This window comes from Dromaius novaehollandiae, chromosome 13, assembly GCF_036370855.1.
Source record: "Dromaius novaehollandiae isolate bDroNov1 chromosome 13, bDroNov1.hap1, whole genome shotgun sequence".
NCBI classification, from domain to species: Eukaryota; Metazoa; Chordata; class Aves; order Casuariiformes; family Dromaiidae; genus Dromaius; species Dromaius novaehollandiae.
In genome coordinates, this window is record NC_088110.1 from 2,889,855 (window position 1) to 2,912,306 (window position 22,452).

Consider the following 22,452-nt stretch of genomic DNA (forward strand, 5'->3'; position numbering starts at 1 on the left):
CGCCTGGTGGCTGGCCACAATCTGGTGTTCACGCCATAATTTTTGTGATGTTTTGGCTGGTACCGGGACCAAACTGACTTTTACAAGTGGTGATAAAGGAGTGTGATGGTTAACCCTGAAGCGTAAGAACTGCAATTGGGTACTGTGACCCTATTGTTGTCCTGCATGGGGTCGTCCTTTACCTGTCCGCTACTGCGGAAGAGAAATGAAGGCCATGTTGAGGCCCTGCAGATCTTCTGTAGGAAATTCCAATTTTTTTTTTTTTTTCAAATCCAACTGCTGGAAGTGGCTGGAGACTACCTGCATGAAGGCTGTTCCTGCTTTTTGGGGCCACTGGCATAGCACATATTTTCTCAGGAAGGCGGCTGGACTGACAGCCACAATCCAAAAGACTTCCAGCTTGCAGGAAGCCTCTTACTACATCTTCCCCCTTGCTTTGGTGTTGCAAGATAGACAGTTGTAACAAGAGAGATGTTGACTATCGTAAGGAAGTTCGGGGAGGCAAACGTTATGTGGGAAGCTAAAACACTCCCTTTCTTGTAGCAGTAAAGAACGTGGCCTCGTAGGTGTGTGCAAGAACATAACGGGGAGAGGATGGGATGAAGAGAAGTAGCGTAAGCACAGCAAGTGCTGCGGGACTGGACTGTCTGCCATCAGAGCAGGACTGTGGTTTGGCATTACGCTTTTACATCTTGGGCGGGGGGGAAACCTCCTGGAATAGGGGACTAGTGCGGGATAATGTCCAGCAATTTATGGAAGTACTGATGCTAAATGTAATCATTCCTTTATTGCTCTGACGTGACATAACTATCTTAGAGGTGCCTCAAGGCTTATTCTGTCTCTAGCCTTAAAGAATTGAGGGGGAAAGGAGAAAGAGTAGGGCACCGGTGTCCTAAAGGAAAGAAGTAAGACTTCAAAATAAAAATATTCTTGTGGTTTGTGATTAACGTTGGAGCACCTTCTTTGAGGTATTTGATTTTCATTGCTTCTAAGTAGAATAGCTGACAGGAGCTAAAATTAGCATAGTTTGCTTCCCACCTGTTTGGATGCTTGTCTTATTTTGGTTCTGAGGTGGAATGTGTGAATATAAATCAGGATTAAAGCACTGTTGCTCTTGCCCCTGAAAGACAGGCATATGAGATGCACATCTTGTCTTGGTGAGGACAGAAGCTCTGATTGATGAGACAGATGTGCCTTGTTGAAAGGATGGTGGTGGGGCAATGCTCCAGAGTGTCTCGGGGAAAAATCTTCAGGAGCAATCTATGGCTTTCAGTGTGGAAAACAGAAGTCATGAGGCCACAGGGTGAATAACGAAGATAAATATGAATATTGGCTAGTTGTCTGTTTAGAGCATTGCTCGCTGTTTATACTGAATGAAGCAAGAGCCTTTAGTGTGGGGAGGAAGCATGGTAATGATCAGAGATACTGTCCAAGCACACAAGCACTGGGAGGAGAATTAAGGTGTCCGTGAATCATAATTGTCAGGACTTGATTGCTTTACTTTGCAGCATAACACTTGATTATGCTGTGGGAGTGGGGACAGGAGTAAGCAGAACAAATCTCTCTGAAACCTGAATTTGGAAGTGCTGCACTTGTGCCTTGGGACATGCACTAAATTGTAGCTTAGTGTGAACTTTTCTGTTAGCTTCTGTACAAAGCTAATTTACCAAGATTTCTGTAGCCCCAGACCTTGTGTATCCAGAATGTTTTTCTTTGGCAAGCAAAGGAGTATGTTTAAGACAACGTGGTCCTCATGGGAGTTAGGGCTCTGTCATGCTAACGACCTTATTTTGCGTAAAATCAAATCTTGCGTATGAGCTCTCTATAGCTTTTTGGAGTTTTGTGTAAAGTTAAGCTCAGCCTGGATTCCTACAGAGGAAGTACGGTTGAAAGATGTGCAGCCTCTGTATTGAGAATGAATGAGAGATGAAATCGGACTTACTAAGAGTTGATGATAACACTCATCTAATAAGTGCTTTTTCATTAGCCGTTGCGTTGGAATTACTTGCCTGGGGCTCTATTCCTTTCCTAGCTACACTCCTTTCTTCTTCACATCCCCTTGTGAGACACTGCACAGCACTGGTGAAACTTATACTTTGACTGTGCCTCTTCATTGGAAGAGTTACTCTGGGACGTTTCTGGTTTGGGGTTAAGGCAGAGTGTCTTCCTGGAAGGTAGTTTCAGAGGGAGGTTGGCTCAGGGTAGTTGCATCTTTGCTTTAGCAGGTATTTGGACTTGCTGATGCTGAAGTTGGAGATCCTGCTGTGCTTTCCCAATATTGGTGCTGGTCAGACTCCTCTAAGAGCCAGTTCTTGCTAGCCTGGCAGAAAACTATAAAACAGCAGTTTTTCTGCTGAATTGCTGGGGTTTTTGGACTCCTTCATGAGCCAGAGCCAGCAGAAGAGAAGAGGAAGGCTGAGCAGAATACTCCCCAATTCTCTATCAGAATGGTTTAGCAGTCTTCAATGACTTCAACCTAATCTTTGCAATGGCTCTCATTCTCTTTTCTTCCTCTTTGATGCTACCATCATCCTTGCCTGCATTTAGATTTTTGGAAAGTTTTTTGCTAGCTCTGTAGGATAGCTTTGCAGGCCCAGATGCAGCAACCTCCTAGCTTTATCTGGTTCTCTGTGTCAGTGCTATGCTTGGTAGCAGAGCTCTGCTGTGGAGGAGTGTTATGGGAAACATTATATTGGGAAACATTATATCTGGAAACAGTGCTGCCAAACTTTCATGGCAAACAGATAATTTCAGTCTGTCTTGCTCTGTGATGTATCAGAGCTGGCTGGAATATCTCCAAGAGGATAACAAGAGGGGGGAGTAAGGGCAGAACAAATAGAAGCATCTGTGATGAGTTTGCTTTGATCGTGCCGAGTGCTAGACATATTCAGATGCATGGATTGGTGTTGAAATGAAATGGGTCCCTGCTAAGAGGCCTTAAGGGCTTGAAAGTCCACCGTGCAAGGGGAGACAGGAGCAACAGGGACAAGAATAGCTTGTGTGAGAGGCTGTTTTACACATAGCTTTTCGCTTTCTGCTTGGAGCAGCTGTGGCAGCAGCAAGCCTCAGACAGACCACCTCGTTTCCCAGGAATAGCTGGAAGAAAATGACCTGCTGGTAATAAAGGATCACAATCAAAGATGTTTTGTTTCATGTGAGGTTAATGGAATCGGTGTATTTGCTTGAATTGCATCATAAAGTGTGGTCACTTTTCATGCATTGGAAATAAAACTTGAGCATTTTGTGTCATTTTACTGCACTGGGTATTTGCAAAGAGATTGATCTCTACCACGGAGAAAAGGCCTGTAGCTTACTTAAGACTTTGTTCTTTGACAACATGAACCAAGCAAAAAGTAACCAAATTATTAAAATTTTACCGGGCAAGGCTCGCTTCATCTTTGGCTTTTTCTTCTCTGGATTTTGGACCAGACATTTAATGTGTCTTGCTGGGATTTTGTTTTGATTTATTAGCTGGTCTTGCTTTGTGATTAATCTTTTCTGAATGAACATGCTTGTTTTAATGTGAAAAGACTTCTTGGAAGATACGTTATGTCAGCATAGATGGAAAAATCTGTGGAATCTAGAATTCAGTTAAAATAGTGGAAAAAACGTCCTTACAGAACTTGGAGTTTGGGGTAGTTTGCTACTTGTTCTGATTTGGGGGGGAGAGAGTGGCTGAAGAAATTGCTGTTGGCTCTGATTTTTTTTTTTTTTTTTTTTTGGTCTTTTGTAGTATGTATTCAAAGTCCTGTATGCATTCAGGAGATGGTTGTTAGATATTTGTATATTTGTATATGACTTGTATTGCAGTGTTAGGCACTAGGAGTGCTTAACCAAGGTTAAAAAATAATTATGTAATCAAACAATTTGCAGCACTGCAGACCTTAGCTCTCTGTTTGTAAGTGAAAAGCTTATTTATGTGAAATAACCAAAGTGTATGGAGGCTAGGAGCTTGATATATCATGCACCAGCATGAAGTTATGTACAGTGTCATGCTTCAAACTGACTCTTAAAAACATGAATGATCAAGTTTGGAGGCTTTTTGCTGACACGACAGCACGTGGAGTTGTTTTTAGCGCTAACAAATTGCTGGCGTTAGAAAATACTTCAAATGCACCTTTTATTATTTACTAAGCATAATTGAATTACAGAGTCTTTTCTCATTGGTTTTGGACTCGAATATTATCACCAGTTTAACTTTATCACATACGACACTCTCACTATTGCAGGATGTGTGAAAATGGTTTACTGCAGCCGTATGCTTGCTGGCGCAGCACTCCAGCAGGCTTGAAGCATGAGGGTTTGTGAGTGTGTGGCTTTTTTTTTTCCCCCAAGCCATGCTTTTTTTTCTTGCCTAGAATACTGTATCTGTTAGTGTTTCCCCTGCCTATTCCATATCTAGTGGTTAACTTGGGAAGAGGATTGGGTTTGGATCAGGTTTCCTGGACTGTAGCTCCCCCAGATCTCTCCTTGATCCCAGCCTTGCATGCAGCCTGTACGCTTTTTGGCCATCATAAGCCTAGATAGCTTGATACTCAAGGGTCGAATTGCCCTCCTTGCTGTGAGGTTTCCCAGCCTGGCAGGGTGCGTTCAGTGCAAAGGGATTGCTGTTGGCTGTGGGAAGGCATAGCCAAGAAGTCATTTTCCCCTTCGTCGGCTTGATAGCGTCCTTGGTAGATGCTCTAGGTCTGCAGGCTCTGCTGTATCCCTACAGGTAGTATTGATAAATGTTTGTCCAAGTCAGAGTGGTGAAATGCAGCACTGGTGAAGAACTGAGCTGCCTGTATTGCGTATGCGCTGTGCTCTGCAGCGTATTGTCCATGTGACAGTGCAGTAAACTGGGAAACCCCCACGCGCTGGCTGGACTTGGACCTGCCTTCTCTTTTATTGGAAAGTAGCTGCTTTAATTGGCTTCCGTTCCTAGTTGACCGGTTTGATCTCTTTGCAATCTATTTCTGAATTTAGGGAGAGAATGTCTCCTGGGTTCCTCCTGTCCACAGCCAAACTCCCTCTTATTTTGTTGGTTTGCTCCATACTTGTTGGAAAAGAATGATCAGCCGTATTTCAGCACATACCAGCTATGGATAAGCTTCAGGCATTGGGGACCATGCATTTTGGACTGACTCAAGCAAGAATCAACAGGTGCACCATTGCTCTTGCTTCAAAAGGATAGTAGAAATGGCTGTCATCATCCCGTTTTCCCAGCTTTAAGGAAGGATTAAGATCTGAGAGTGAAGGCACTTGGGCTGTTGACTTCAGTCTTCTATTTGCATGACATTTGCAAGGCAGTGAGGAATGGAAGGTCAGGCAGCTGCTGGTGATTAAACCAACCCTGCAGACAATTCTTCTAAGACCTCAACATTTCATCCACAGTAGCTGGTTATGAACCTTGCCTGCCACCTTTCCAAAATCTGGTGAGGTGAATTGTTTTTTTTAGGACTTGATGAAATGAGAAGACCAAATCAAGCCTGTTCAGTATATACAGCTGAAAGGGACTCTGTCTCCCAAACTGTTGGAGTGACAGTAGCTGCATCCCAGGTGGTATCTTCACTAGATGTTAGTGCCCAACACTGGCTCATGATATAGCTATGACTAAATAAGCATTGCTGGGTACCAGCATGACGACGATCTGTTTCTGAAGGTAAAACACCGATGCCTTGCACATCTTCTAGGCTTGGTGGTAGCTGGCTGACTTGCTGTGTAGTTTTGACCCAATTTTCTCTGTGCTTCAGCAGAGTTCTTTAAAATAGGGATGGCTGCTTTAAAAGGCTGTCATGGCTCATTGTTTCAGTGAGTTGAGATCTGGATGAAAAAAGCCCCCTCTTGTGATGATACTACTTTATACAGTGTTAGTTCAGTATGAGAGAAATGCTTTTCCTGTCCAGGTTGCCTATAGCAGGTATTCGTCTTAAACTATGCTTTTTCTGGGAGGTAGGAAGTAGTATTCATAATTTGGAGTATGCGTGTTAGTGTGTGAAGTCTGTGGAGAGCTTTTTAGAGAAACGCGAAGAGATGCAATATCATATGCCCACCAAGCAAGAGCTTCTGGGCCCGGAGGGGCGTGTGTTTTCTGTAAAGCCCATTTTTAATTTTTAAATTCAGAGATTTTAGAGGAGTCCTTCTGGCTCACTAATTAGTGGAACATCCTTGTTTCCATCAGCTTCCTTCCCTAAAATGCCTTGACTACCATGAAGTGCTGGTCTCCACTGTTCTGCTCCTTCCCCCCTGCCCCAGGGACCTCGGAGCATTCGTGTTTCTCAAACTGACTGCACAGGAGTGACCCAAGGCAGCTTTTCTTGCTCCTCAGCTTTTCTTGATAGCCATTTGAAGCTGACCTTTTTTTCATGACTGTTACTTATTATGCAAGTTTTTGTATTGTTTGGAAACTGCTTGTGTTTGCAAGTTCTCCTGAGTGAATGTAGCGGATGGAGGGCCACAGATATCCCATTAGAAAGGGAGAGCTGGTAGGGGTTGCACTGGGGAGGCTTGCTTTGTATTCTCCTTCCTCAAAAGCAGTCCTTCAGTATATGAGACATGCTAAAAATTAATTTTTTTATTTTGCTTCACATAAATTGGGAGGATCAGGTCAAGAGTGGCCCTATACCTGTCTCTCCTACACTTCTCTTGCAATGGTAGGAGGAAAGGATTCCAGTTAGGAGCTAGTAGGTGGTCATCTTGTTCCACATTTACAGGGTTATCAGCTAGGTATTATGCTTTTGTGCCTTTAGTACTGCACACAGTCCGTTTATTCTTTAGAGATCAGATAAGGTCCCATTTAACTTCCCTTACTGTTCCCAGAAGAATAAGGCTTGATTTTTGCAGAGCTGAGGTTTACCGCAGAGTACAGGCAAGACTGGTATTTCAGTGTTGTGTATTTCAATAAAAGCTAGAGAACCAATCTGTTATCTTCTTGGGTGCATGTTAATGTAGGAAGTGAGCCTTAATCCTTGGTGGGTTTGAAGCAAAGGTCGCGAGGCTGGAGGATGCAGAAATAACTGAAGTGACCAAGACGACCAATTTTGGGAAAGCGCGCTCTGGCCCTTACAAATTCTTTGGCTTGCCAGACACGGTCGATCAGCCTTGTCCACTACGGGAGAAGGACAGTGCTCGCCTAAATCCTTTCACAAAGAAACTGTCCTTGACTGAAAGACTGAGACGGCAACTTCAGTCGAGGGCATTCTGACCTTGCTTTCAAAATTAGCTCAGTCTGAAACTTCCAGCTGTTGCTGAATGATGAGGATGGGTGCAGAAAATCCAGGAAAAATCACCTTGTAAGTAATATGTATTGGCCTTAGAGGGATGCATCTTTGGATGCCTTCTCGTCTTAGTTCTGAGTTTCGAGCGTCAGTTCTGCAGTCTGAGAATAATAAGCAGGCTTCTCTTAGCCTTTAAAGAAGGCAATTTTGACGTTACCAGAACTTTGGGACATACCGTTTTAGATAGCGGCAGCCTGAGCAAGCTATAATTATTTACGTGATCCTTCAGGTACTGTTTGTTACTTGTATTCTAATGGGAGAGGTAATTTCTGCTACTTCCTGCTATACAAAAGTGCTTCAGTTAATAATGGCTGTAATTAAAGACTTGGAAGCCTCTAGGCTGCTCCCTTTTTTCCCATAAACTTCTGTTTGCTTACTCCAAAGCAGCAGTAGCGCAGGTGTTGGCATAACATGTCGTGCAGCAGACAAACACTCGGACTGAAAAACTCCTTGGGATGTAGGCTGTTTGCTTGCTTTCTGAGACTTATTAAATGCTAGTTCCCTGCTGTCAAATCAACTCTGATTCAGTTTTTTTTTCTTTTTTTGCATGGATAAGATGGGCAGGTGATGGTATCCTGTGTTCGTACTGTTTTGCAACAGAGAGGAGTTAGGGGGTTGTATAATTTTAGAAGGGCCTCTCCATTTTGAAAGAGCAACTCGGGCTGAAAGGAAGGAAAGATGATTTGCAGTCAAAGCCGTTTCCCAAAGTGGCTCCCTTTAGAGAGTGGGTGTTTGCTCTCGAACACGTTAGAGTGTAGACTGTGCACTTGTACTTGTCACTGGGATTGTCATGAGGACATAGCAGTATCTTTATTACTTTAAAATCAAAAATGCGGTAAATATCTTGAAATGATGTGTGAGTGTTGGGTGTTACCAGTATCTCAGTGTAAATCTCAGGTCTGTCTCTTTTTCCTCTTTCAGATGTATGGATGAAACTTTTTTAAAGTAAAATAAATAAAATTCTTCTACCACATCCTTGTTTTCCCACAGATGCTTTCTGCCTTCTTAGTTCAGGCAATTGGGCCAAACACAAGTGCATCGGTTATGTCTTTGCATTGTCTACATAAATGCAACTCCTGTGCAATTTGCCTGCTGTAGAGTAAGACAGTGTTGTGTGTAAAGTGCCTGCTATTTCTATTTTTTTGGTACCTAGGTATCATCACTCTTATTATGCAGCTCTTACAATTTCCTATGGCTTATGTCAAATCATTTTTTAGGATGAAAAAGAGTTGACAATGTATTAGTTTCTACGAGTTGATATTCTTCTGTATGTTAAGCGCATCATGTCAGTAGTGAACTGACGCTTCTTTTTTTCTTTTTTCAGCCAGATAATGAAATCTCTTCAGACTGCAATCATGTAAGTATTGTTTTGCTTTATTCAGTCTCTGCTGATTGCATTTGCACCCTACTTGCCTTATCAGCCCTAGGTGTTTTGCATAGAGTTTGCAGAAGGAATCGGTACATGTTTGAGTTCTGGACAGCCCTACAGTGGAAGACAACCCACAAGACAACTCCTTTAACCCAATATAGCCAATAGAGCTGTATTGGAGACTGCAGAGTACAGTATACGCTGTACTTTGGTATCGAAGAGGAAGATAGCAGACGTCTTTCCTATTTTAGGGGTGGAGGGTGGTTCCCGTGAGTTACTGGGAGCAGTGCAATGTGCTCTTTTTGGGAAAGATGTGAGCAATACTGAATTTAAATGCTCTTTAATTTCAGCTGTTGAAGATCGAGCCTTCTGTATTGCTTTCACAGCTGCTAAATTCTCAGGCTCACTTGGAATATGCTGGGAGGGGGGTGTGATACTTAGAGGCAGTTTGAACCACTTGGCTAGTTTTAGAACAAATTTCCTTCCATCGCCTTATTTAACAGTGAGGAAACTGTTAGCCAGTTTTCAGACTGTCAAGCTGATGCATAAAATCCTGAGATCTACTAGGAAAAGTGATCAAAGCTGCGACTGGTATTAGATTTCCTTTGTCTTTTCTCATTAGCATTCTGGCAGAATACAGCACATCAGGATCCTTAATTGTTTGCTTAGCCCTGGACGTGAACAGACAAGTGCACACCTCAATGACGGGCTTAGTTTCATATGTTTGAACAGCTATATTTTGGGTTATTGTTGGAAGATATATTCCAGAAATAAAACCCGGCCATGCTGTACAACCAGTAATTTCCAACTGTGTTTATAAATTAACCTTTAGTACTGTGCAGCCTGATTTCATGGCAGTCATAATTCTCTGTTGCTGCGCAGGGCTGGATAAGGTGAAGGGCACATGATGTTTCAGGCTTTAATTTGTTTCATGTGGGTTTTATTTTCTTTTTGCTTTTTTTTTTTTTTTTTAAATAAAGATAAGATCTAGTATTAAAATGTATCTGACATAATCCATCAGTTATGCCAAGAGAAATTACCTGAAGGAGGAAGAAAATGAGAATTTTAGGAATCAGAATTGGACCTTTCTTCTGCTGGATTAAATGGCAGCTTCTATGTCACAAGGCAGATGTTAAGCCATGTGGATTATAGAAGCCATTCACAAATAGGAAGTGTGGGCAAAGTCTTAGCTTCCCAGGCAGAAGCTGATGGGAAATGATTGGAAGCTAGATCAGAGGGAGAGGTAATTCCACATCCAAACAATAATTTCTTTGCCTCTTTCTGCAGCCTTTGGTAACCTGGGAAATACTTCTCCTGGGAAAACATTGCCTACATTTTGTGTACAGTTCAAATTTCATAACAGAAATGTGGCCAAACTATTTACCATTTTGATATTAATTTGTTTTTCTCACAAAGGTAGAGTAATTGGATTTCAAAACCTGCTTAACCTTTATGTTCATTTAAAATGTTTAAATGTAACATAAGTTCCTAGAGGAGAAAACACACAAGCTAATAGAGGTTCTCTCGGGCAAAAATTTCACTTATTAATTTGCTGAGGTTTAGCTATCTTGTCTTGTGTTTTTTACTTTGCCTCAGGAGGAAATCTGGGATATGTATATACATGTAGAGTGTAACTAGCCCCAAATTAGATGCATTAGATCGTTGTGCAAGAATTAGACTTTTAAATGAGCTAATCTCTGGCTTTTAGAGAAAGTCACCCTTGCTGAGGTGTTTTGCAATCTCTCATCTAGTGTATTGTGCTCTGCAAGATGAAAAGCCTGTATGTTTAAAGTATGTCTGTGTCTAGTCACAGCCCTCCAAAGAAGGACGCGAGTAAGGAACCACCTGCCTTGTCTGCTGCTGCTTATGATAGATTTTTGTTAGGTTTTCAACATGACACCTGCTCACATCGAGGATGTCCATTTTTTGTTATATCGCATGTGTTGTGCAAATAAGCCGTTACGCAGGATGCTGTGGTGGGCTAAAGGTGTTGCTAAATATGTAGCAGGTAGCAAGTCAGGGCTTTCATTGTTTTATCCTTTCAGTTATGAAATTGCCTTCATTAGATGTATTTTCTTTAAATGGGTCAGCTCATGACCTTATGAAGAGAGCTTTAGCAGTCTGAATTTTTTCAAGATGAGAAAATTATTGTGGAAATAGTTGTCAAGGAGATTTTGCTTTGCATTGACTATTGCACTGTAGAAAGATGATACAGATTCAGAATAGCTGATGTTTTATTCTTTTCTGAAACAAAATATCTATTCTTCTTTCTCAATGGCAAGCTCTTAAACCTTCTTCCTACAAATAATCTCTCTCCAGCTCTTATGGAACTACAAGCTGAACCTGACTACAGATCCAAAGTTCGAATCCGTGGCCAGAGAAGTCTGCAAGTCCACTATTGCTGAGGTGAGCCAGAGAAAAGGAATGGCCGCTGTTGCAGCATTGGGGGATTTTCCCTTTCTGTAGAATCTCTGTGGGATGGTGAGTGAGAATAATGTGTTTGGGCTTGGGGAAGCTCTAGCCTTAAGTCAAATTCCTGGGCATACATACTTCATTCAGTCTTCTTCCAAAAAAGAGTAAGTCTACTTTTCATTTTTTTAATCTAGCAGAGAGGATAGACACATAGATGTAAATAGTGAGTCAGCATACTCTTCTTATTCTAAGTTCAAAGGAAATTACTCCAGGGACTCTGTGTTGGGTATTTAAAGTAGGTTTCCTTGGAGGAGAGTTTGTTGCATGAATGGCAGATTCTCTCCCCAGCCCATTTGCATCAGCAGTTTGTTTTTCGTAAGTCTAGCTTTCAGCAGTGCAGACTTGCTTGTCGCACCAGCCTATTAGGCACAGGGAATATGGCAGCGCTCAGAGTAGATTTAAAATGTGTAGTTTCCCCAAGGTCTCAAATGCTTGGAATCACCTATGTTGTTCCCTCTTCTCTACGGTGTTTTCAGTTAATTTGAGAGCAGCACGCAAAGCAGTCTGGCTCCAAAAGTTTGGGAAATAGTGTACGACTGAGGGGTACTCAATAGCTTGTTCCTCCTACCCTGTTTTGGCTTGTGCTTCCACTTCTTTTAGTACCATTTGAGTTGCAGTAATGGTAACATTAGTGGGAAAACTGTAATTTAGAAAGCTAGAAGATTGAACAGCAGCAGGAAAGCAGGTCACATTCAAGGATTATGCTGTGTTTGGAGTTCAGTAGCTCCCAAATGAAAGCGCTGCCAAATCTATTGAATCCTACTTTTTGCAGTCAAGGAAAGACAAATGTTTTCTGTTTGCAACTTTGTTTTATGTCATGGAACTGCTGCAGAATTTTTATAACCTAGGCATTCTTCAAAATGCTCTCTTAACAATGTGCTTAGTTACTGTTTTTGTACAATGACAATCTGATATTGTTGTAAACATTGTGCACCAAATCTTGGATATGGTCTCTAAATGCGGTGGGAAAAGCACAGAATCTTAGCTGTACGTTAATTGCCAGTATTTCTCTTATGTAACTTGATGGTGAATAATGGCCTGAACTGGTATTCTGCCGTTTGGTAAGTAGTTAGATAAGTAATAGTAGTCGTATATGCTTGATCAGTTGATTAATACTGATAAATGCTGAGGGAAGTGCATAAGCCATTCCACTGAACAGTGTTTAGTAGAAATGCCTTAAAATCTTTAAGAACTCACATGCAGAGTACTTGTCTATTAACATTTTTATTTAATTCAGACTAACAGGTAGGTATTTTCCTGGTGTGTGTGTTTTAGAACGAAGTACAGCTAGAAGACTAAAGTCTAATGATAGTCATCTGTGAATTAGTGACTCTCTCAACTGCGCGCTTTCTGAAGAGTCTGTCTTTAGTATTATTGGTTAAATACCAATTTAATGTGAATGTCAATGTTTTTCTCAGCTGTTACAACTTTAACTTCTGGCTATAATTTTAATCCAGAATTAGAGTTGGTTACCGGATAGTGGTGGTCGCTTTAGAGGTGGCCAGCCAATAGCACATGTGATTGCTTGATCTTTTACACAGTTCACTGACTCAGGCTGTAGAGCTCTGGGTCTGTTTCTGATGCCAGGCTCTTCTGAAAACAGCGTGTTGCCATTGTGTGCTGGTTTGGCTCATGATACTTCATCTGAAGTAGGGCCAAACCAAAGACATAGTTTTCGCAGAGAAAGATTGCTCAACTCTCTCCCTTTCACCCTGCAGTGAACCACATGTGTTTTTTGCCTAAAACAAAGATGCACTTTGACTTCTCTGTAATAGTAAAATCCACCTTTAGCTACATTTTTCTAATATGGATTAAATAGAAAGTATTCTACCAGCCTACATCTGCTTTCAAGTCATATTTTTAAAATGTTGCATGTTTTACTTGTTAAATAGAAAGTAATGACTTCATAAACTGAGGCAGAAAAAGATTTATTTTATTCGTCTAGTCTGACCTGTGTGAGTCTGGCACAGGATGTCCTGAGCTCATTCTTGTTTGAATCTCTTTCTAGCAACATCTTCCCCCGTAGTATAAAGATTACTAGTTGGTATTTGAGAAACTGATAGAAATGTTTCACTGTATGCTTTCTTAGTGTTGTCCCTGTTTGGTATCTGAACAACCCCAGCTTACTGATTGTCGCTGGTCTCCTTTTAGTTTGATGAGCCCTTTAGTTACCTGCACAGGAGCAAAACTGATGTAATCGAGTCAATCTTGAAAAAGTGTAGTTACTGGACTCTAGTCTCTTACTGTAAAGTGCTCTTTCTGCTTCTTCATTCTTACAGCTTCATTTTTCAGCATCCTCCTTTAATAGGGGACACCAGAATTGGACGAGTATTTCAACACAGGGTCTTCCCGGGGTTCAAAAGAGGCCGTGTGATCTTGACGCTTCTTGGAGCACAGAGCAAGGCATTGCTATGCTGCTCCTGATCTCGGTATTCCTCTGGGAGTGTCCTTAACGGATAAGCAGCCGTGTTTTTCCACTTCTTTTTGGAAAGACGCCGTCAAAACGGCCTGTGCCTTTTACTTCTGAAGGTGACGTTTTGACTTTATTGTTTTCTTTCCTGAACAGCACAGGCTGTGATTTATATTGAGGACCTGTCTGTTCATGTATACTACTCTCCCAGTCTCTGCACAGCTTTCAGCTTTTATTAGCAATGATTTTTTTTTTCAGACCACTGAGTAAAATGGTTTAGTATCAACAATCAGCTCCTGTAAGAGCTTGATAAAAACAATCCTGATGAGGTTTTTCCTTTGAAGTAATGTGTTCAACTTCTAGACAGTTATAAACAGTTCAATAAATATTATATTGACTTTTGAATCAATCTCACTTCTAGCCAAAATGTTACACTGTACAAGGTCAAATGTTAATGGGGGCCCAGGTATGATTTAGTAATGCTATAATAATATGCTCAGCTTTCTAAATAAAGGTTGTCAAAGTAGCATTTTTCCTACAAATCCACTTGATTGCAGGGATTCAGTATGATTATTATCGAAGATGATTATTGGGCCAGAAGACCGATAATCTTCAAGGTCATTGCGTTTACTTCAGATATTGGCACAAGTGAGTTCTTTCTCATTTCAGAAATATTCAAGTAGTCCGACTTGCTGAAAGTTAACCTTAGGCCTAGAGAGCTTTTTTGCCAGCAGTTCTTGAAACTGTAGATGCAAGTGTCTATTCCTGAGGACATTTTTAAGATCTTTAAAATCGGTAGCTGCAGCCACTGTATTCTTCATTTTTTTTCTTTTGAACAGATCAAAGAGTGTGCAGATGAACCAGTTGGCAAAGGTTTTTTGGTGTCTTGTTTGGTGGATCACAGAGGAAACATCACTGAATACCAGTGCCATCAGTACATCACTAAAATGACAGCCATTATCTTCAGCGATTATCGGTTGATTTGTGGCTTCATGGATGACTGCAAGGCTGATATCAATCTCCTGAAGTGTGGCAGCATTCGACCTGGAGAAAAGGTATCCAGAGAACATGTAGATTGTCGATAGGCTTGTAAAAGTGATTCACTTAAGCTTACACAAATCCTGCAACACTATATTATAGTGGTCTTACTTACAATTGTGAAAATCCATGCAATACTTAAGCTGTATGAAGAGGGTGATGTCCCAATTCTGTGTAGTTCCATTTTAATAAGGTGCATTCGTTGCTCTATGAGGAACTGCTATTCATAGAGATGACTTTCATTTGTCTTTTTCTTACCATACTACAGATAATCTGGTAGGTCATTGTCTTTTTAGTTACACTTGCTTAGGTTTGACTTGATATGATGAATCCAAAAAATAGATTTAAGTGACCCATTGCTAGACTTATTTCAGTGTTGTTGGGTCTGATGCAGGAGAGTTATTGAGGTAGCGTGGCCTTTGCTAACCCGTTCTGCTTTCTCAGTCTGTGGATGATAGAAGGGATCAAGAGTCTCTAATTGTTCCCGTTCCCTTCCCCTTGCTCACTCAAAACGAAAATGGTTGAAGGGCACTTAATCTCTAGTATCAGATTTTAGTAGCTCTGACTCTTTAATGCTGTACTGGTTTTACTGAATAAATCAGTGTCCTTTTGCCCTGTAAGAGTTAAGTGGAGGTCTGTTGATATCGACTGTACTGCTCTTGTAATTCTTCACTCTAATATTTCTGTAGTAGCAGGTACCAGTTTGACTGTTCTTGTGTTTGTATTCATTAGCCCTCATTAAATCTTTCAGCTTCTGCAGCAGTCCATTGCACTAGGAAGCCTCACTGGAAGTAAGGGACAGTGCCTAGTTCAGAAAATCTGTATGCATTACGGATGTGTTATTTAAGGACTGTGCAGGAAATGCAAAAAAAGTTTATGGCAACTAGAAGCGGCGTGATTTTCAAGGCACTATCTTTCCCCCTCTATTTCAGTGTAGCTAATGCAGGCAGTAATTATGTAGTGCTGCATGAATGAGTGGCTTGTTTTATGGTAAGATTTTATGTTTAAGGATAAAGTTAAAATTAGACTATAAACTTTTTACAATGTTTTTTAATTATAACTCTTACATTTTTAAGAATTAGGTTCTTAAATCAGCTGTCAATGAGAAGGTGAAAAGCTTTAATGAAAAATACACCAATTTTTTAGCTAACAGAAATTGGACGCATAGCTATCTAATTGTTAGAAATTTTGCTAGTTTGAGTGAGAAGTTGACTGCTCTAAGCAAATTCATCCATAGCATGCCAATCTGAAGTGCAATTATACTCTGGAAGGCCTAGCTGGACAACAGAAAGCACAAAAACAAGTACTACTTGTCAAGAATAACAGTAGTTGTAGAAGTGGGAGGAAATTGCAAGTGCTGCAGTTTCAGTCTGGTAGCAACTGAGTGACTTCCTTTCTCCAGAAGATAAAGGCTCTCTTCTAATACTAGGCTGAAGGATCCCTTGGACTGAGACATTGGTTTCAATAATCAGTACAGATTCAGAAGTATACTACAAGCATCCCAGCTTATCAGGTCTGCATATTACCTGTGGCTTGACGAAATTAAAATACTTACTGTAGCATGGGAGGAACCTAGCTGAGCAAGACTACAGTAGTGTGGATTTTGTTAAATCTCATACAGTAGAGGTGAAGCCAATACCAACCTGCTTGCGTGTACTAGTGTAACTTTGAAGCCCACGTGCAGGCTGATGTCCCTCTTCTGGTCTGTGTAGGTATTTCTGCCACTTAGTGCAGTAGCAGGAAGCAGTAGGTCATTCTGAGAGTGAAAAGGTGGTGACTTGAGTGTGGAGGGTGACGATGGGGAAGTTAGTGTCAGCAGAATTGTTTGTTCTTTCAGAAATGGGGATGTGTGGATACAAAACTCTAGATATGTCTATATTGCAGTTTCAGAATTAAAATTTAGAAAAAACAACACTACTGTTATCTGTGGTCCTGATTTTAGCTTTATTCCCTGTGTACATTGGCATCGCCTAATTGTGCAGTGGTATAGCAGTTCTATTCTGTACCGCTTTTGCTCCTTTCAGTGCCCTGGAGACAAGTTGGTATGTGATGGATAAAAGCTGAATGAGGGTTCCCTGCTTCGCTGGCTGCTGACATTAAGATGTGTGAGGAGTAAGGCTGGAGGCTGAAGAAGAGAAGGTGGCCTGGGTGGCTAAGGTAGTCACAAGGCACCTGGGAGAAACGAATGCAAACTATGGGATAGTGAAGCAAGTCAATAACCTTTAATGGAGGGTTTGTGCACTTTCCTTACTTTCTAGTACCCAACCCAGAATATTTTACCTTGGTTTGTAAAAGCAGGAGTCTGTCGTATGGTTTCTTCTGTTGTGTTGTCATCTTTGGCACTTGGAGCAATTGAAGTATTTTATACTGCTATGGAAACAGCTATAAGTGGCTACGCCTGCATTTCTTTTGTTGATGTTCTGTTCTGTCTCATTGCTGCTTGAAAGAAATCTCATTTAATTTACTCCCATCAGATGCTCGTTCAGGTTTCGCCTCTGTACTGTAGCTTCTGAGAGCTGCCTGTAGAGAAATAGTCAGTAGTCCTTTTATGTGACTGAATGTAACTGAACACTTGAGGAAGATGGGGAAAGAGATTCTTCTCGTGTCTGCAGAGATGAGCACTGCTAGACCACTAGCTCCATCCACATCAGGCTACTAGTAGATATTTCCTATGATTACTTCATAGTAACTGGGATAAACTCAGTTTTTAAATGTAAAAGGTGCTTCAGTAGATGTATTCTGGAATTACATTTGCCTCCTCAAGCCCTTACGCTAGCTAACGATTTCCTATAATTCCTTATTTTGTTTTAGATTTCTTTCTGCTTCCTAACTGAATACTGTTCCTGGTGTAGTTGTTTCTGCTGTGATGTTTCCTATGCTTTCTCTCCCATATTTCTTGTTGGTTTTCTGTTCTGTAAGAGCAGTGAAGCACAGCTTAGAAGTGTTTTAGACTGTAGACTTCCTTTTGCTGTATATGTAAGAAAGGATGTAGATGTGGTGTTTGAAAGCATTAAGCATGTTTTGCAACACCCCTGCTTTTGGGGGCTAATGGAGAAATATTTAAGACTGGCTTCTGTCACCCTCCCAATTGGCTGTCGTGCTTTTCAGTGAATTTGATCTCCTGGTATTTAAACCTTGCTTTGTTTTCATGCATTAGGAATCTAAGTTGAAGTTGAGGTTAGTGATTGCAGCTGAGCTTTTCCTGAACTGCCTCCCAGAATGAGCTTGTTGCTTTCCTGATGCTGGTACTGTACAGGGTTGCATCAATTTACTGGGTAGTGTATAGGTGCCCTGGTGCTAGTTTGGATTTAGCTATGCTGTCTGAGCTGGAATTGATTTATTTGCCACATTAATAGGGACATAAGCTTAAATTGCACATCTGTCACAGCACTTTCCCAGATAATAGTATTTTCCAGATTCCTAGAATGGACCCATTAGGAGAGCGTTGTCTTCTCGCTTGTTTTTTTTCCCCGCAAGTGCTTTGATGACAGTTGGCCTTACTCTTTCCCTAGTTACACACAGGTTCTGGACACAGAGGGGAAGCAAGTCTAAATTGGAAGGTATGATAGCATTGAATTCAGTCTGTTTACTTACCGTAGTATTATAGCGGTGTGCTATCAACTAAAGTACTGAGAATTACCTGGTCTAAGAGCGATCCCTGTAATCTTGGCCTCCAAATTAGCCCAGTGAAGTGCCAAAGTGAAACTTGAGATACGACCACTAGGTACAGAGGCTACTGGTTTCTATAGCCTGACTGTTCTGCTTCCAGCAGGTCTGCACTGGCCGCTCAATGCAAGATGCTGTTTGATAAAACAGGTTATTTTACGCTCCTGGGTGCTGCTGCTTTGTCCTCTGACTCTTATCTGTTCCCTTCCCAAGTTTATCTGTGCAACTCTGCAACAACAATAGTGCAGTCGAGGCATGACAAATTTCAGACAGAATAAAGTCTTTCTGGAGATCTCCTGAAAATGGCCAACAAACAAGAATTGCAAAGCCTAAACTATATTAAAAAAAAACTCACATAATTATCCCTGGTCTGGGGATCTCTTATCTCGTATATTTTACAGATCTCTGCAAGCTTCAGACAAAATTCTCTATTTAAGAATGGTAGTGATGGTGAGACAACAATTCAGAGGCTTGTGTGGTTTTTTTTTTTTTTTTTTTAATTGGAGTCTTCTGTATTTCGGTGTGGTTTACTAGAGAAATGAAGCCTAGACTGGGTCGGTCCCCCACAGAAATTTTTGGAAGCCCTGACCTGTGAAAACAACTTAGAGATGGAAGTATTGAATGTTATATAGGTTTTCTGACAACAGGGTGCTAAGCAGAAGAAAAGCTCGTTGGGGCTCAGCTGGTGGAGGAGCTGCAGCAGGCGTCTACTGCTTGGTAGACAGCAGAGAGCTGGGGCTGGAGCGGGACTGTGAGGGCTCACGGTGGGAAGCCGGCCCCCTCGGCTCTGGAGCTCCAGAGTTTGAGCAGGCCCTGGCAGGACCGCTAGCAAGCGCAGCGTGGGTGGGAGTAGGTGGCTCTGCATTGTGCAGAGCCTCCGGAGAAATGCAGTCATTGCAAACGTATGTCAGAGCTGTTGTGCTGCCCTTAGGATCGGTCCGTCGAACTTCTGATTGCCAAGTGCTGCAAAAAAAGATGGTGTGTGCAGCCACACACCCATGTTTGCTTTCCCCTCTGGTCTGCAATAAGAGAACGTACAATCTTAAATGCAGTATATGCTAGCCAGTTATTAAAGCCTCTATAAAATGGAGAGCAGTTATACTTCCGTGTGGCAATGAGCATACATCCCGATTTGGATTTTTATATGCTTTTTTGATCTGTGGTACAGATGCAGTAAGCTGGCAGTCTTTCACCTTGCTCCGAGCTCATATTCAGTACTTAGATATGTTCATTCGCGTTAGGCATTTAAGCACAAAGCTTTGAAAACTCAGGTCACTTATTTAAAGGTTTAAAACTAGTGATTGAACTGATGGTTCTCCAAACTGCATTTTTAAAGTCTTGCCTATATTTGCCTGACCAGTAGCACAGCTGCCTTCGGGCACTTTGGAAGAGACAAGACTGCAGCTCTATGATCTCCTTAAGCTGGTGTAACTTCTTGCTGCCTCTCAAAGGAGTACACTGTTTTGGTCAGCACTAGCTCTTAGGGACCTGGTCTGCCTGAAAATGAACCCCAGCTTAGTTTAATAAATCTCTCAAACACTTGTCAAGTGGGCACAGGATCACCAGTGGCATCACAAGAAGGCATGTGAGTGCCCAGGGGCAGGAGAACAGGCAAGATTGCCTCTTCCAGGAGCCAGCTATGTGGTCTTGTACATGTTTGCATTTCTGTTGAGTCTGATGTGTTTTAAATTACTGTAATACAGGGCAGAGTAGCCAGTACTGCAAGCTGATCTTCCCAAATCTAAAAACTGTGAAATAAGGCGAAAGAAATTAGTGATTTTATATTGTATCCCTGGAATGCAGCAGTAAATGCTCATACGTAGCATAAAGCTGTTGACTAGGAATCTAGTCCCACACTGGAAGAAACCTGGAAACGTCTGCCCACCCTAGCAGGAAAAGCCAGCCTGTGCCCTCCTGCCTCGGTGCAAGGGAGAGCCTGCAGGGGAGTGCGTAATCCTGGCCTGCCTTGCTCCCAGCTGCAGCCTTGGCCAGGCTGGAGCCGAAAACGGCTGGAGGAGCCCGAGATGCTTGTTTTCAATCATTTAGTCCTGCCAGCTCCCTTGTTGTAATTGCTACATATGAATGACCGCAAGGGTTTGAGAAACAGTTTGCATTTGGCGTGGTTATAGATAAATGGCAGTTTTAAGTAATAACATGGCAAACTTACTGCTACAGCTAGCGTTCCTCGGATTCCTCGTAGAATCTGTTTATATATATAACGAGATTTCTTCGAAGGTGCTGACGCCTGGCCGGCGTGTACAGCTGGTAAATTCCCATTCAAAGCAAAGAGTGAACCAGAGTAGGGTGGGTTTTTTTGTGTGTGGTTTGTTCTTGTTTGTTTAGAAAACTTCTAGCTCTTAAGCTGCTGATACTTGTGGGTTTTGTTTATTTATGCTGTAACTGCCCTATTCTGCTTGTGCTGCTAGTGTAGCAGAGTCAGACTGGAATGAAAGGCTGCCTGTCCGAGGAGTGTCACAAAAAGATTTGGAAGAATTGCACAGCTTTGAATAGTCACGGCCGTGTTTTACGGAGACCATTCTCTCACTCGTGCCGCTACGGCAGGAATGGATGAATCTTAAATGGTTGCCGCAGATGCCAGGTTGAGCGATTCAGATGTATGGAAACGTTCATGCTTTGTTGCATCCCTCAGATAGTAGCAATATCCTCTTGCAGCAGAGCAGCATAAATTAAGGAATTGGATTTATAATAGAAGATATTCCTTTTTGCCCGAAAAACTTGCAGAAGCCGTGAGATGATCTGTTCCAGAAAAATTCTTCGTTTTAGAAGAATCAGGCCTCCTATAGGGATATACGGGTTGGTTTTCTTTCTAACCACGTCAGGAAGATGTAGGAAGCTAAATGGAGCTTTGGTCAGCTTTGTCCTGCCTTTTCCCTGGTTTTGTACAAAGCACAGGGTTACTACATTTATCTGCAGTTGCTGGTCATAGTCCAAAGTTGTCTTCAGGCTCTGTTCAACTTGCAGGACAGTGGGCATGGGTTACAGTACTGGCTCAGAACTGCTTTGTCTGAGGCTTCAGCTGCTGTTGAATGCTTTGAATTTTTTTTTTTTTTTTATTCCCTTAATGGAGGAATTAGCATTGAGAATCCGAGATTGGTCATTGCTCCTGTGTGGCCTTTTAGCATTGCTAATTATCGTTGCCCAAACTGAAGGCTTGTCCCAGCATGGAGTAACTATAATTTTTCTCTCCCCAAGTATGTTCTTGATGTGATGCTGTTGCTTGCTGTTGCCATGGTGCTAAGAGAGCTATGTCAGATTAAAGATAATTTGGCCATTTTGGTAAGCTGCTCTAAGCAGTGTGACTAAGTAGTGATAATCTAATTAAGTCGCATCAAAACAAGCCGAGAGCACTGGAGGGGGTAATAGCGCTCTGACCGTCAGCAGGATGGCAATATATAAAGGTGGTGGTGGGAGGACAGCGCAGGTCAAGGTTGTTGAAATAGATGGAGACGGTGGAAACACAGTACATCATCTTAGTTTGCTTGGCCGGCCCTGGCTTGGAGCCTGGTTGTAGCTCACCAATTCTGAGTCAGATGAGGACTCTTTCAGGTGGTTTATTAATTGTTGTTTTTGTGCCACATACGAATATACGTGCAGTAAGATGGACATTTTCAGGTTTATGTGTAGACGATCTGTCTGTCACTTAATTTATGTGGTGCTTATCCAGAATCATGGATCACTTGTTCATGTATGTGGTCACTACAGCTATGTGCTTTCTCTTTTCATGTAGGATGCCCATTCACAAGGAGAGGTGGTGGCATGCCTGGAAAAAGGCCTAGTAAAAGAGGCAGAGGAGAATGATCCTAGAATTCAGGTTTCTGATCAGTGTAAGAAAGCAATTCTTCGTGTAGCTGAACTCTCTTCGGATGACTTCCACTTGGACCGGCATCTCTACTTTGCGTGCCGAGATGACAGAGAACGATTTTGTGAAAATGTGAGTATTTTCTTCTCGCCTTCCTGTCTACATTAATCCATTAAAAAAAAAAAGAATGGAATCAGTGTGGAGCCTGAGCATGATCATGTAATCCTGAAAACAGGCACCTCTTAGTGTCACTTTGCAATAACTCTGGTATTCAGCTCACTAACCCAACAAAAAAGTGTTACAATTTTTAGTGGGTTCATGAACTGAATTGGCTTATAAATGGTTTGATGGGCATCAGACCTGGAGTGAGAGGTGTGGAGCCTCTCGAATGGGGAAAGGAAGGCCAGGGTAAGTGACTCCT

At 41.8% G+C, this 22,452-nt stretch overlaps 1 protein-coding gene across 1 annotated transcript in view; it reads left to right on the plus strand.

The window, feature by feature from the left end:
• GLG1 (golgi glycoprotein 1) overlaps window positions 1-22,452 on the plus strand; it is an 89,464-nt gene that overhangs the window by 32,361 nt on the left and 34,651 nt on the right. Inside the window, exons 2-5 of the mRNA XM_064519410.1 lie at window positions 8,581-8,613; window positions 10,945-11,031; window positions 14,347-14,562; window positions 21,960-22,163. Coding sequence (XP_064375480.1) covers window positions 8,581-8,613; window positions 10,945-11,031; window positions 14,347-14,562; window positions 21,960-22,163 — 540 coding nt within the window. The remainder of the gene's footprint in view (window positions 1-8,580; window positions 8,614-10,944; window positions 11,032-14,346; window positions 14,563-21,959; window positions 22,164-22,452) is intronic.